General features: G+C 39.4%; 1 protein-coding gene across 1 annotated transcript in view; it reads left to right on the forward strand.

Annotated features, from left to right (window-relative positions):
* LOC126203510 (midasin-like) overlaps positions 1-15,376 on the forward strand; it is a 311,918-nt gene that overhangs the window by 42,572 nt on the left and 253,970 nt on the right. Inside the window, exons 8-12 of the mRNA XM_049937836.1 lie at positions 878-1,044; positions 3,284-3,411; positions 7,440-7,592; positions 10,150-10,372; positions 13,755-13,866. Of these exons, the coding sequence (XP_049793793.1) occupies positions 878-1,044; positions 3,284-3,411; positions 7,440-7,592; positions 10,150-10,372; positions 13,755-13,866 (783 nt within the window). The remainder of the gene's footprint in view (positions 1-877; positions 1,045-3,283; positions 3,412-7,439; positions 7,593-10,149; positions 10,373-13,754; positions 13,867-15,376) is intronic.

The raw sequence follows: 15,376 nt of genomic DNA on the forward strand, positions 1-15,376 counted from the left end.
TTGCTTCTTCAAGTAAGAATCTTTCAACAAGTACATTTAATTGGATTTAAAAAAAATCTACTCACTGAGTGGTGGCAGGAGAATACACACATTTAGAAAAAAAGGTTTTACTTGTGCAAGCTTTCAGAGCGACTGGCTCCTCCTTCCAGCAGAAGGGTTGAAGGAGAAGGAAGAGGAGGAAGTAAAAGGTCTGGAGAGGTTTAGGAAAAGGGATAGAGTTCGGAAAAGTCATTCAGAACCCTGGATCAGCGGGGAGTTAATGGACAGGATGAGAAGGAAAAACTGATTGTTGGGGACTGCACCAGATGAAATCTCGTCCGGTGCAGTCTCCAACAATCAGTCTTTCTTTCCCATCCTGTCTGGTAAGTCTCCTCTGACCTGGGGCTCTGGGTGACCTTTACAAACTCTACCCCATTTGCTAAACCTATCCAGTTCCTGTCCCTTGATCCCTCATCCCTCATCCTTCCCCTTCAACCGTTCTGCTGGAAAAAAGAGCCATTGGCTCCAAAAGCTTGTGTAAGTAAAACCTTTTTCTAATGTGAGTGTTCTCCTGCTGCCACTTTGTGAGTAATTTTTTATGTATCCATTTACATTATATTGTCAAAAATTGATTACTCCATTTCCTAAACCTCTCTAATTCCTTTCCCTCCACCCCTCTTCCTTCCCCTTCAGCCGTTCTGCTTGAAGAAAGAACCACTGGCTTCAAAAGATTGCCTAAGTAAAACCTTTTTTTAATGTGTGTGTTCTCCTGCCAACACTTGGTGAGCAGATTTTTTTACCTATCCAATTACATTATAATGTCAAAAATTGATTATTTTTGTTGTTATAACAGTAATGTTTGCTATGTGACGTACTTAGAAACTATTTTATATTTCAGTTCCCTGTTCTGGAGCACAGTGCTGAAAATCTAATCAACACCTTCTCAGTATTTTCACAAGGAAGGCATGAGGAGAATCCTGAACAAATGGTTAAGAATCCCATAAAGAAACGTATTCTTGAAGAGCTGAAGCAGAAGCTGGGAAGTGGAAGACTCACTTCCACAAGGTATTAACTGTTTGTATCAGTCATTGGATAAAGGCTCAACCTTTTTTGTGACATATGTGCATGGAATTCTGGCTTGATCACGTCTCATTACTCATTTCAGTGCACCATTTTTCCTCTGTCCTTCACCATTTTTCCTCTGTCCTTCACCATTTTTCCTCTGTCCTTCACTATTTTTCCCCTTCCCCTTCAGCCTTTATGTATCTACATTCATACTGTGCAAACCAGCGTAAAATGCATGGCAGTGGGTACATTCCATTCTGTCACATAATAGGGTTTCTTCCTGTTCCATTTGTGTGTGGAGCATTGGAAAAATGCTTAAATGCCTTTGTTCTCACTGTAATTAGTCTAGTTTTGTTTTCACAGTCTTTACAGGAAAAACGTGTAGCTGGCTGTTATATATTCCTAGACCCCTCACTTAATACAGGATCTTTCTGTTATGCTGTTCCATACGAAAAACAAGCTTGTGACCATTTGTGCTGCCCTTCTGTTATACGTTCAGTATCCTTTGCCACTCCTATTTGATACAGGCCACACACTGGAGCAGTGTTCTGTAATGTGTTGCACAAGTGTTTTGTAAACACTCTGCAATCGTAAACTTATTGCAATTTCCCAGTATTCTACCAGTGAAGCAAAGTCCAGCACCTGTGTTAACCTACGACTGAGCCTATGTGATCATTTCATTTTGAATCCCCACAAATTGTTGTATCCATGCATTTGAAGGAGTGGACTGATTCCAGGTGTGACTCGTTGTTGTAGCCAAAGGAATATTTGTTTATCTGACAGTGCTGTGTGACTTTTATATGCATTACTTCACATTTCATCTCTTGGCCAGCTGTACAGCATGATAATTAATTAGTGAAATAAATATACTTGAAATGCTGTGTATTGCTCTGCATGATTGACTGGCCACCATGAGGTTAAAGAATGTGTGTTATGATGGGTCAGAATGTTTGGTCTTGCAGTTAACAGATTTCTACATGGCCTCTGTGTTTCATCTTATAGTGTTTATTAGTGCCAACTTCTGCAAAAACTTATATCACTTGAATTGTGTGGTCTGTCTGTTGGTTTTTTTTTTTTTTTTTTTTAAATCCTCCTGTCGGCTACTACAACAGAAAAGTGTTTTAGGGCTACTAGAACAGAAAACTGTTTTAGTTTCTAACTGCTTAACATAAAACACCAAGTTAACTCATTTTTTTAAATTTAGACTGAAACGTACAATCCCAAGTATATTCCGGCAAATTAAGAAAAGACCTTCAAAGAACTGAAACCCTACTTGTATCCGTAGTTAGGTGTTCAGCTACTAGAGAGCATCTGCTACTACATTTGTAGCCTGGCTGTCGTGTTTTGCTTGAGGTGGTTGTTACTAGGCCTAGATATCATCTCTACTGTGTGCAGCTTTGGATACTTGACAACAAAACATGTGCTTTCTCTCTCTCTCTCTCTCTCCCCCCCTCTCTTCCCCCTCCCCTCTCTCCCCCTCTCCCCCCCTTCCCCCCTCCCGCCCATATTGTTGTTTAGGCAGTACTTTCAAAAAAGATTACTGTAGTGATCCTGAGTTTGACATAGAATTTAGCAGCTCAGAAAGTGAAGAAGAATCTAATGTTACTTCCTTAGAGACTGAAAGTGACACTTCATCTGTCGAGCATCAAATGCTTGCCAATTGTATGAGATAAAAACATCCACTCTGCTGCAGCCAACTTTTCCACGATTTATGTTCACAGGAAACCGTTGTGAAATACATTGTTGGACTTCAGAGCTACATGGAAACTAAAAGATGACTTCAAGTTTCAGGATATTTTAGTCAGAGCCCAGTGCACAAGTATATTCGGGATTTTATTATCAGCAATTTAAAAAAATTTGTAACTCATTATTTGGAGCTTCAAATGCTGTGTTTATACATTTATATGTAATGTCATTCATTACAGAGTGTTTTTCATGAATAAAAAAATTATTTTTTGTAACATAATTTGGAGACTAAGTTGATGGTTTCAAGAAATTAAAACAATATTAAGAGCAGTGAATGTTTAAATTGATCGTAGATTGTGTAATCACAAGACAATAGTCTCTCTCTCTCTCTCTCTCTCTCTCTCTCTCTCTCTGAATACTCATGATTCACATAATCAGTTTGTAACCTTGATGTATCTTACTGTAAGTCTTCATTATGAAGTAGATGCACTTGTTAGTTCTGCCAGTCGATGTGTTTCAGATATGTAGAACTAATTGCGTTTTTGGCCCTTAGGGATCTTTTGAAATGGGCTGTGCGCTGCAGTGAAGTTTACAAACATAGTCCAAAGGGAAATAAAGACGCTGCATTGAACGTCTATGCCGATGCTGTGGACATCTTCTGTCTTTCCGAGAACAAGAAAGGTGACCATAATGATAGGAATGAATCATTTTAATGTTAATATTAGTATCTAGAAGTCATCTTTTTGAATTATTTGATTGAAGGTGGGCAGTTGTAAAATAATAAATTTTGCTCCTATGTGCTTATAAACTCCTGTGTGTGGTAACGTTTGCAAATCAACTACCATTTTCACAGGAACACGCTATGCTGCTCGGTTTACCTTTCAGCAGCTGCTCTTTATGTCGTTGACAAGTTAATTTTCTCCGTGATTGTTACGAGTGTAGTTGTGGCACTGAGCGTGACTTATTGTATTACGAGAGGTGAAATTCTATCACTGCCAATAGGCAAATTTAAAACTGAAGCTGCTGATCCTAGGTTATGGAACTATTATTTCAAAGAGGAAAGGAAGATGGCTTGTGGAAGCTTAGAAAGGAGTGACAGGTCATTAAGACCTGTTTGTTTCCCCTTTTCCCCACAATAGGCAGCTCTCTCTCATCTCGACTTTGGAGTGGCCTGGCACTTGTTTACAGCATTTCCCAGCCCTCTCTTTCTGCCCTAGGATTTTTAAACAAGACCCGTGGCAATTGTAAGATAACTAACCTGCTAGGTGGCGATTGCTCCGTTCCTCAGTAACACCGAAGTATACGGTGATCGGCTAGAACAACTGTCGATATAAATCTGTCCAGGCGACAGCGGGGTATTACAGCTAGTCAGACATGTGCGCGGTGCACGTAGTATCCGCAAGTGTGCTGTCCGTGTGTAGAATGGGGAAGGCACGTAATGTATCAGAGTTTGACCGAAGGCAGATCGTGATGGCCCAGAGGCTCGGCACGAGCATTTCTGAAACTGCGTGACTTGTTGGGTGTGTGAGGAGTGCTGTGGTGAGTGTTTTCAACACGTGGCAAGACCCAGGTGAAACCACATCCAAAGGTTGTGATGTCGGATGTTGTAGGGTAGACAGACTAAATAGGACAGGTGGCAAACTGTGGCGGAATTAACATCAGATTTTAATGCTGGGCAGAATAAGAGTGTGTCTGACAGTGCACCGAACACTACTAATGACGGGCCTCTGCAGCCGCCGACACGTACGTGTGCCAGTGTTAAAACCACAATACCGGCAAGTATGACTGAAATGGCCACGTGACCGTCAGCACTGGACGTTGGCGCAGTGGCAGAGCAGTGCATTGTCGGATAAATCTCAATATCTCCGTTATCGTGTAGACGGGAGGGCGCAAATCTGTCATCTGACAGGGCGACAACTCCTCGACACCTGTACGGTGGGACAGACACACGCTGGCAGTGGCTCCGTTATGCTCTGGGCAACATTCGTGTATCGATCCGTGGGTCCAGTGGCGATCGTGCAAAGCACTGTGACGACTGAGGACTATTGTACACTGGTTGCAGACCACATACACCCCATCGTGACGATCGTGTTGCCTGACGGCAGTGGCAATTTTTAGCAAGGTAGTGCACTATGTCACAAGGCCAGGAATGTGATGGAGTGGATCGAGGAATACAGTGGGGAATTCCAATTGACGTGCTAGCCCCCAACTCACCAGATCTGAACCCAGTTGAACACCACTAGGATGAGATTGAACATTAGATAATTGGTTGGATACGTAACCAGAGTACTCAGTAAACAAGAGGACACCATCAATTTAAACTTGATTTATTTACAAATTTGTTGCCTGTAGAAAACATCACAAAGATCATCTTTTTATAGAAACTTTGTATACAGTTCAAATAAATCAGGCTAGCATCTTATGAACTCTAAATAATGGCAATAATTTTTTAAGTAGTTCCATAACAAACCCAGCATCCATGTCTTTACTCGCACTATCTTTGCACGAATCACAGTTTAGAAGAAATCAGTCAATTCAAATAGTTCTCAGAGTGAGACACTGAAGCTTTTCATGCATTTTATGCAGAGATGTTGGCTATCAGGGCTGACTCAAAGTACTTCACAAAGGACATTATTCATAACACAAGGTACTACACAGTGTTATTGTATACAATGATTCATGCAGACTGCTGGAACTATTGTTCAGAGCTTCCGTGTTTGGACAAGAGTACGAATAACTAATGAAGTTCATCAATATATATTACTTCGTAATGATACGGAGGTCAAATTTAATGTTGATGGTATTCTAGTGAACCAAGCAGTACTTTGATTACACTTTACGTTAGATGTTTTAAAATTTCTTGAGCAACACATTAGTCTGGTGACCAGTTGTATTTTCGAGGCTAGAAAGACTAGGTTAGCACACCTATGGCACTAGTTCTATGAATTAAATGTGCTTAAAGATGAACATAACAATAGTGTTTACTGGAGGTGGGAAACTTCAGTTACAAATAACTTTTTAATTACTGACTCTCTAGAAAAGCAAAAGAGTGATTGAAACTCTCAGATGAGCTACATCTTATGAGAAATGAACAATTGTTAGTTCACAACATTTTTCAGAGCACACGGTTTCTGAACATTGTAGATTACAGATTTAACTGAAAAGAAAATGTTTTATTTTTTAAAAGCCATTATATTCATCTTTGATTGTACAAATTAATGGCAAATATAATATCTTTTACAATGTGGTACATGAATGTGAATCTTAGCCGTGAGAAAAAATGTTTTATGATCAGCCAAGAGTACCATTGGAATTAGCACAATTCAGGTAAACAGGTGAATAATGAAGTGTAATGAAATATCAACTAGGTAAGAATTTTGATAGTTTCAGTAATAGTGGAGCATTTACTACCAGTGTAATGCAGAAAAACAGAAAAAAAAACCTTAGTTGTCTATGGAGTAGAATTATAGCAAATGGAGTTACTCCATAATACTGCGTTTGTAAGTTCTGGAAGGTAAGTACTAACCAGCTCTCATATTCAAACAGTGGAAAATGCGGGATGGAATAATGACAATATTATGAACAGGATAGATTGTTACTCCCCATGGAGATGTTGAGTCATAGAGAGGGACAAGAAACAGACTACTGAACATGTAAGCTTTCGGCCAGAAGCTGTTCTTCCAAATCAAACAGCATACATAGACATACATTCATGCAAATGCAGCTCACACACATATAGGGAACAGCTCCACTACATGGTGAATAGCAATCTATCCATTTCAAAATAATGTCTTTCTCTCTCTTTAATACAGCACTGTATTATACTTCTCTCAATTAATTTTCCTTTCCATACAGTAATTGCCCATAGTTTGGATTCCACATTAAATTACAGGTAAAACACTGTTATCCAAACCAGGTACTAGCTTGCCAATTGTTGTACTTAATTTGTTATTGTACCCTGTGTCAAACCACTGAAAATAGTTTTAATAACAATAATACGAAAAGCATTGATTGCTACTTATCATTTAGAGGGGGCATTGAGTCACAGACAGGCACAGTGAAAAGACTACTAAACATTTAACTTTGCAGCCAAAAGACATCCTTTGGAAATAGAAAGCACACACACATTCACACAAACACAACTCTCACATACATGTTTCGCTGTTTCGAGTTACTACATTTCCAATAAACTGCTCGTCTTTAAGAAGCAACAGGAGTATTGTTAACAAAACTTTGCCTTTACTTGCTCTAAAGCAACTTGTACTCACAGTATCAATGAGGATTTGTTATGATGTACTGAATAGCCACTTCCTGCAAACCACTGACACCATTCATAAAGAGTAGACCTGATGAAAAGATACATACCGTGTCTGATACAGATATTACATTGCATTTTCACACAGAATTGACTTGCCGAATCAAAACACAACAAATGCATTTGCAAACAGTGAAAGTAGCCACTTTGCAGTGACTATTTCTAGTCTTTGCAGTGGTGTGATTTAATATTATGCCATTGTTTGAGTCAGAATTAAATTATGGCAACAAAACTAGCTCTCTGAGTCATCACAATAGATTTAAATACAATTGCAAAGTTATTAAGTCCTTGTTGTATCACCCTGTGTTTAATTTAAAATATTCTCATGCAAATATAGTCTGAAAGAATCAGCAGAATGTGTAGAATACAACTTTCTTCTGTCTTTTCTTTGCAGATGTGCGTATTGCTGGTGCTAAAGCTGTGGGGAGTTTCTTGAGTGTGCTTGTGGATGCAGATAATTATCTTAATGTACATAAGCCCACAATTTCTGAAACAGATCGTCAGATTACAGTTGGACGAGCCACACTGCTGAAGAAGAAAACTGATGGTAAGTGATATTGCTGAGCTTGTAGGAATAATATTCCCAGATTGAAGATTTTTAATGTGATGGCAGTGTAGCAGAAATCTGTCCAGGAACAATGTATTTCAAATGGCTCTGAGCACTATGGGACTTAACATCTTAGATCATCAGTCCCCTAGAACTTAGAACTACTTAAACCTAACTAACCTAAGGACATCACACACATCCATGCCCGAGGCAGGATTCGAACCTGCGACCGTAGCAGTCCTGCGGTTCCGGACTGCAGCGCTAGAACCGCACGACCACCGCGGCCGGCGAACAATGTATTTGTGGGGCCCATTAGTTACAACTTAAGTTGGTAAATGACTTCATAAATGTGGTGATTCTGGATCAAATCTGAAGTCAAAATCTTTCTCTGACTCTCTAAATAATGTCATCAATTTGTTGCTGTGTCAGTCAGCAATGTGATCAAGTACTGTTACATGAAGCAGCAACTTGGTACACATCTATGCATGCAATGTTGGCACAACAATAATATTATCAGTATTCACAGCAACATTGTTTTTTTTTCTTTCTTCCCATTCATAGCATGTGCACGTCTTCACCAACTGTGAATCTGAACACAAACAACTGTAGTCTCCAACATACTAAAGTAACAGCATCAAGTTCTAAGTTGAAATTTTAGTGGCGGAGAGCTTGAAAACTGAGTAGATTTTGTTCAAATACCATTTAGTTGCATTCCCAGGATTTTGTGCACATAACATTGTGTTCTGTTGATACATACACAATTGAGTGAGTTAAATGTCAACTAGATGTGCAGAAATGCCCACAGAAAGTTATTGAATACCGTGATTTGTTTCCATTAAAGACAAGAGTGTACATTAATGTTGGCTTTGCATTGTCAAACCTTGTTATGTGCCTGTTGACTGTGCAGTGTTACTTCTATGTACCAAGTGGCTGTCTTTACTCATATTATTGTGTGTGTCTCACCCAGGATTCTCCATTATTGTATCGAGGATAATGTGTATATTAAGTAGCAGGTGAACAACAGTCACAATTTAGCGTGTGGTGTGCGAATGTGTGTGTTCTTTCTGAAGAAGGCTGTGGCCGAAAACTCGGTGTGTAATAGCATTTTTTGTTGTGTGTGTCTACAACTCAATCTGTTATGTTTATGGTGAGTAGCGATCTGTACTTTTCATAATATTGTTAATATACCATACTGGTCTTTCCATTCTTTGAAAATGTAAATTAGATGGGTCGGGTGGAAAATCTAAACCTGACTTTGACAAGTAATACACAATTTGAGTTGTAATATAACTGGGTAGATAAAAAAAATCTGCTCGCCAAGTGGCGGCAGGATAAAACCGCATAAAAGTTAAGGAAATGTGCAAGTTTCTAGAGTCGACAGCTCTTTCTGGCAGAAGGGTTGAAAGGAAAGGAAGAGGGATGAAGGAAAAAGATTGGTGACTTTTATGAGAAGTGGAGAGTTCCGGTGAAGTCACCCAGAACCTCAGATCAGGGAGACGTAGAGGGGAGGATGAGAAGGAAAGACTGATTTTCGGGGACTGCACTGGAGGTGCTTAAAGGTGGAAGATAGGATAATAAACAAGATGGAGATTACTGACAAAACATTGTACAAGAGTTAATAAGAGTGGCAAGGTAAGTGCATTATACGTGGTGTACTTGTGGGGAAAGGGGGATTGGGAGAATAGTCAGGTCAGAAAATAAAAGACAGAGAAAACTAAAAGGGAGCGTAGAAATGCTGTGACTGAAGAAATTAACATAAATTATGGCAAGAAGCGAGTACATGTTATAAAGCCAATGCCTACCTGCATAGTTCTGAGAAACTGGTGTGTGGGTGGAATCTAGATGCCACTTGTGGTAAAACAGGCATCACAGGCATGACTGTCATGTTGTAGAGCTTGCTCTATGACATAATATTAGGTTGCCAGTGTACACCCTCTGTCTGTGCCCATTCATTGTAACAAGTAACAAGGTGCTAGTGATATCAATGTAGAAGGCCAAACAGTGTTTATGGAACAGCTGGTACACGACATGTAGTTTCACAGGTGTTCTCCCTTTAATAGCATATGTTTTGCCAACAGTGGGGGCGGTCACAGGAGTAGGAGCTATAGGATAGATAGATTTGTGCAGAAGGAGCATTAGGGTCTGACAAGAATATTGAGGAGATTGGGAGAATGACAAAAAGCTATTATAGGTGTGGTGGGCAAAATATCAGAGAGAATAGACCTAATTTTAGGGCATGATTTTAGGAAGTCACAGCTGTGTCAAAGTAGCGGATTAACAAATTCCAGACCAGGATATTATAGAGTGGCAAGAGGTTTACTTCTATGTAGTTTTTTTGAGGGCTCAACAATACCAGGATTGGATGTGATGGCACAGGAAATCTGCATTTGAATTAGGCTGGTGGGGTAATTATATCCAGTGAAAGTGCTAATCCATATTTGTTTGTTATGCTTAACTTTTACGGATGTAATATTCTATTACTGAAAAGAAATTTAAAAAATATATAGATGTGTGAAATTAGTAATTATTTAACCAGTATCCCTTTTTGTTTCTACAGAGATTGCAATCCAACGTGCCCAGCGAATTGCCCTTGTCCCACCCGTGGTTCGACTTCTTGAAGGAGTAGCCCGTGCAATACAGTTTTGTGAGCCAGTGTTGCTTGTGGGTGAAACAGGCACAGGAAAAACTTTCCTCATTCAGCACCTAGCACAAAGAACTGGAAATCCACTACTGGTCATCAATATGAACCAGCAGAGTGAAACAACAGATCTGCTCGGAGGGTTAGTATCTTTATCTTCAAATTTTAGGTGATGGGCATGTCCCCAGAGGTCATTACTGCTATAAGAGTATGTACACTATTGCTACTTCGGGAGTCATCTTTTTTGTCAGTTACAAAACTAAAAAGCCTACTTTCACAATACTTATGTACGGGGAAGGAGCTCAGTTTGATTCTTTTTTAAATATTCCTTTGATGTAACATTGAATTATTGGCCGATTAGTAAATGGTGTTATTTTCAACTAATCCCCATGAAGCAATTTCTTACTTTCTTTGCCATCCCATTGTAAAACATGCATAAATGCTGTTTCTAATTGCCCTCTTGTTAATGAGAAACTTAATGAAGAACGCCTATGTTGTACTACTTTTGAATGAGGCGTTTCAGATTAATTGTAAGCGATGATAGAAAACTTTCCATTCAAAGGCTGTACAGTCCAGAATCGGTATAGCAATCGGGCGAGTTCGCTGTGAGCATTGAGGCAAGCATCCTACTGCTGCACCAGGTTGAAGGTATCCATTTGGTAAAACACCGTGTCCTGCTGCATGAAAAAGTCTGTATCTCCCTGCTGCTCATTCTCAACCTACAGAAATCATTGACCTTTCAAGGCCTTTATAAGGGACTAAAGGCGTGATAATCGCATGAGGCTAGATCGTGGCTCTAGGATGGGTGTTTGAGTGTGTCCCACTCGAGTTAGCATAACTTCCTTGTTTTGCGATATGGGGATGCATGATGTTATGAAGCAATAGCACCCCTTGTCACAGTTTTCAAGGATGTTTCACTTTTAATTGCTCATGTTCTTCAGTCTCCAATGGATGTCTGCTGGTCTTTGTCGCACAGCAGCCGAGAAAAGAATAACTGCAAGCTGGTCCTGTTTGCATGCATTTGGTAATGTCACCATAGTTCACATATCCTCATTTACCATCCGCATATTGGAAAGACGTGAATGCCACACTAATCCCTTGCCTACATGTCAATGCTTATATACCTGCATCAGAGTCATGCTATGTCGCGTGCTCAAACAGAAACTTTTTGGTTGCCCCTTTAATAAAAAATTAATGATGTAAATATAATTCTTGTGTCAGTCTAGCAAATATATTGAATATTGAAATCTTGAATGTGGCAGCAGTCTGCAACTGTAGCATAATGGATGCAATGGGAATCAGCCAACCAGTTGCACATCAAAAGTTTATTCAAACCTTTACCTAGGTTTTGGGCAGATTTAAACCTGTCTCCCTCGGAAGCAGGAAGAACACATGCCACATAGTGCACAAATAGAAAAATGAAGTCATAGGGCTTAGTCAATGATAAAATGATCCGTATAAATTCTATGGCATAGCTTTATGGCGTAGTCAACAGTAAAATTGATCCGTGTAAAATCTAATTTAGGTGTGTACCATACACACAAACAGGTGTCTACATTTTTTCCCCAAATTTAAGGGCAAAAACTGGGGTGTGTTGATCAATTGTAATAAGGTTGGTCCTGCTCTGCCTCCAGCAGTAGATCCTGTTATACTGTAGCATTGTTGCAGCCTCAGTCTGTGATACTTCAGTAGCACCTTAGAAGCTAAGTATTAACCACATGTTAACTTCTTAATTATGGCCAAAAGTCCTTGTTGTCAATCCTACACAGCTAAAGAAAAACTTAAAACAATTGAAGAGGTTCTGTGTGTACATCAATGATCTGATGCATAAGGTGAGTGGCAGTCTGTGACCGTTGGCTGTAATATACGGGAAAATATTATTTTTGCGTGACTGTAGAAGTATACAGGATGAAATTGACATAATTTTTATTTGGTGTGGCGAATGGCAGCTTGCTGTAAATGTAGGAAAGTGTATGTTAATACAGATGAGAGGGGAAAAAAATTCTATAATGTTTGAGTATAGTATTAGTGATGTGCTGCTTGACACAGTAGTGTCAATTAAATAGCTAGACATAACATTGCAAAGTGATACAAAATAGGATGAAGGGGTAAGAATGGTAGCAGGGAAGGCAAACAGCTGACTTAATTTTATTCAGAGAGTTTTAGGAAAATATAGCTCATATACAAAGTGGACCGCATATAAAACTCTAGTGTGATTCATTCTTGAATACTGCTAGAGTGTTTGGGATCACTGCTGGATTGGATAATGGAAGACATTGAATTAACTCAGGGGTGTGGTGCTAGATTTGTTAGCAGAACATATTACGGAGATGCTTTGTGAACTCAAATGGGAACTCCTGGAGGGAATATGATGTTCTTTCCAAGGAACACGGTTGAGAAAGTTTAGAGGACAGCCATTTACAGATGACTGCATAATGATTCTACTGTTCCCAATGTACATTTTGTGTAAAGAGGACAAAGACAGGATAAGAGACATTAGGGCTCATCTGCAGGCATATAAAGCTATTTCTCCAGTGCTCTCTTTGCATGTGGAACAGGAAAGAAAATGACTAGCAGTGATACAGGGCACCCTCAGCGATATGCCATGCAGTGGCTTTTGGAGTATGTATGTAGCTGTAGAGAGATAAAAGTGAAAATTGTAATAGGAAAGCATAAAAAAGGTATTGGGTGGACGCAAGAAGCAAACGGTACAACCTTAAAAGAAAAACAGAACATGGAACAACTCAAGTGGACCATTGTGACTAACAAAGAATTCCATTATTCCTTTCCATTTGATTTTATTAATTCGTGTTGATTAATTTAAACCCATCTGTCTGTTTATGCAAAATTATCTAACTTCCAATTTGAAGAATACCAAAGTGAACCACCATGTAAATGAAAATGGAAAGCATTCAGATCAAACTTCTACATTTTATGCTTTTGGAGCCTTGCTATACAACTCCTATCTAGCTGGTGATTACAAGAATACATTAACTCGGGTTATTTCATTTCGCAAAGGAGATATCATTATGAGCCATGACATTTTCTGTGAATATATCTTGTGCCTTTCATGCAGTGGTGTCTTTGTATGGTATTGTGATAATAAATAATGTAAACAGAGAGGAAGAGTACTTTAGTCACACTTAGTCCATTTTTAGTAAGGAGAAAATTTCATTGGGTGAGAATAGGTTGTTGTTATGTTGATGTGTGATTTTTATGAGGGTAGAAAATGTATCAGAAAACCTGTTAGTTGTATGCCAAATAAAAATATCTTATTGTTGTTTGGTATTTCAATCATGGGAAGACATAGCTATTGCGCTGTATTCTTGTTCTGCACTTGTTTCTATCATGTAATTTATGACAGTGACTTCTCTCTGATCTTGCTCCATTTGTGTTTTATACTCGTACCATTTTTAAGAAATAAATAATGAAAATAATTTTGTACCGTATCTTAACATTTGTAATTTCTGCAAATCATTTCATCCAATGTACCTAATGAATCCTTTTCCTTTGTGACTTAACAGTTATAAACCAATGGATCTGAAGTTTATAGTGAGACCTGTGAGAGAAAAATTTGAGAGACTTGTGCGTAGTCTTGCATGGGAAGATGGCCTTAAATTTTTAGTGAAGCTGGCGGTAAGTATATAGTTTTTTCTGTTTTTAGATACTGTCGAGTTCTGTATGACAATTTAGTGATAGTGGAAATAATCTAAATGTTTAATATGTTCCATTCTCCTGATATTTATTGATTATGATGCAATACAGATAGTAAATCATTAACATACATCATCAATCAACCAACAGATTTTTTCCAGTTCAGCCATCTCATTTTCAAAAATATGAGAGTATATAAAATGTGTATGGTCACTACAACTTATTTTCCACACATTGATTGTTTCCTTTTATTTTTATTGTTCCCAGCTTGACTTATTGCCACAAAAAAAGTTGTCATGTTGATTAATTGGGTTTCTGCCGTTTATTCGTGTCTTTCCTGCACAATATTTCAACTGCGTGACTCGCAGTCTTCTTCAGGTGCTGTTCGATACTGATTCCTGTGTGGAACGAGTCCGGTATTTATGCCTACGTTGTGCTAGGCATTCCATCTGCGGTCTGCGACGCATCTGGCGCTCTGTCCGTGGTGTGTGCTGACCAATAGCAATGGCTGTAGCATTTTCTTCTAGCCGCGGCTGTTCCGCATGCTGTGCGCATACTTTGTGGCTATTATCCATTGTCAGTATAACTGAATTCAGTTCGGAATGGCGTCCAAGCTGTGTAGACGTTTTATCTGCCGACTGTCATCATTTGAGTCCTCCTGTGAATTGAGACATTCTGTTACCGTGTGGTGTGCCATGTTAGGCATTCTGTCCGAAGTTCTTGTCCCCCAGGAGCGGCTGCAGTGTCATTTTCAGGCCGATTCTGTCCAAATTGTTGCCTGAGACTTGGAAGAACGCCCTAGGATATTGTCTGTTGTCTGAGGTACCATTTCATGTACGTCCATTGTTACATGTACTGGGCTCTTACCCCTAATTCCATAGTTATGCTAGTGTCCCTTGGGGTCTTTATGTTGCCTACATTGCATCTTCAGAAGATTGAGTGTTGGGTGTCCTGGTTAATGAGATTCTCTGCGACCTGAATCTCGATAGATACTTTGATAACGCTGTCCCAGTATCTCGATGTTTGTGTTAAAATCTTGGCGTCATTATACTTCATAGAATGATTTAGTTCTATACAATGCTTGGCAATCGCTGACTTGGTCGCCTGTCTCATCCTGGTGTGCCTTTAGTGCCCTTTTGCACCTGATGTCAATGGTCCTGGTCGTTTGGCAGTTGTGTGCCATCCCACATTCACATGGTACGTGGTAAATGCCCGGTTTCTGTAGACGCAGGTCATCCTTCACGCTCCCTAGCAAAGTCTTAATCTTGGTGGGTGGATGGAACACGCTTTTAATGTTATGTTTCAGGAGAATTCTGCTGATTTTGGCAGATATCGGCCCAACGTATGGCAAATGTGCAACCTTTTACATTTCTTCTTGTATCTCTTCAGGAACCTCTGGTGGCGATACAGGGCGCAGTGCCTTTTGAACATCTCGAGAAGAGTATCCATTTTTGTAGAACATAGAATGTAGATGTTCTATTTCCGTCGCCAA

Source organism: Schistocerca nitens, chromosome 9 (genome assembly GCF_023898315.1).
Source record: "Schistocerca nitens isolate TAMUIC-IGC-003100 chromosome 9, iqSchNite1.1, whole genome shotgun sequence".
NCBI classification, from domain to species: domain Eukaryota; kingdom Metazoa; phylum Arthropoda; class Insecta; order Orthoptera; family Acrididae; genus Schistocerca; species Schistocerca nitens.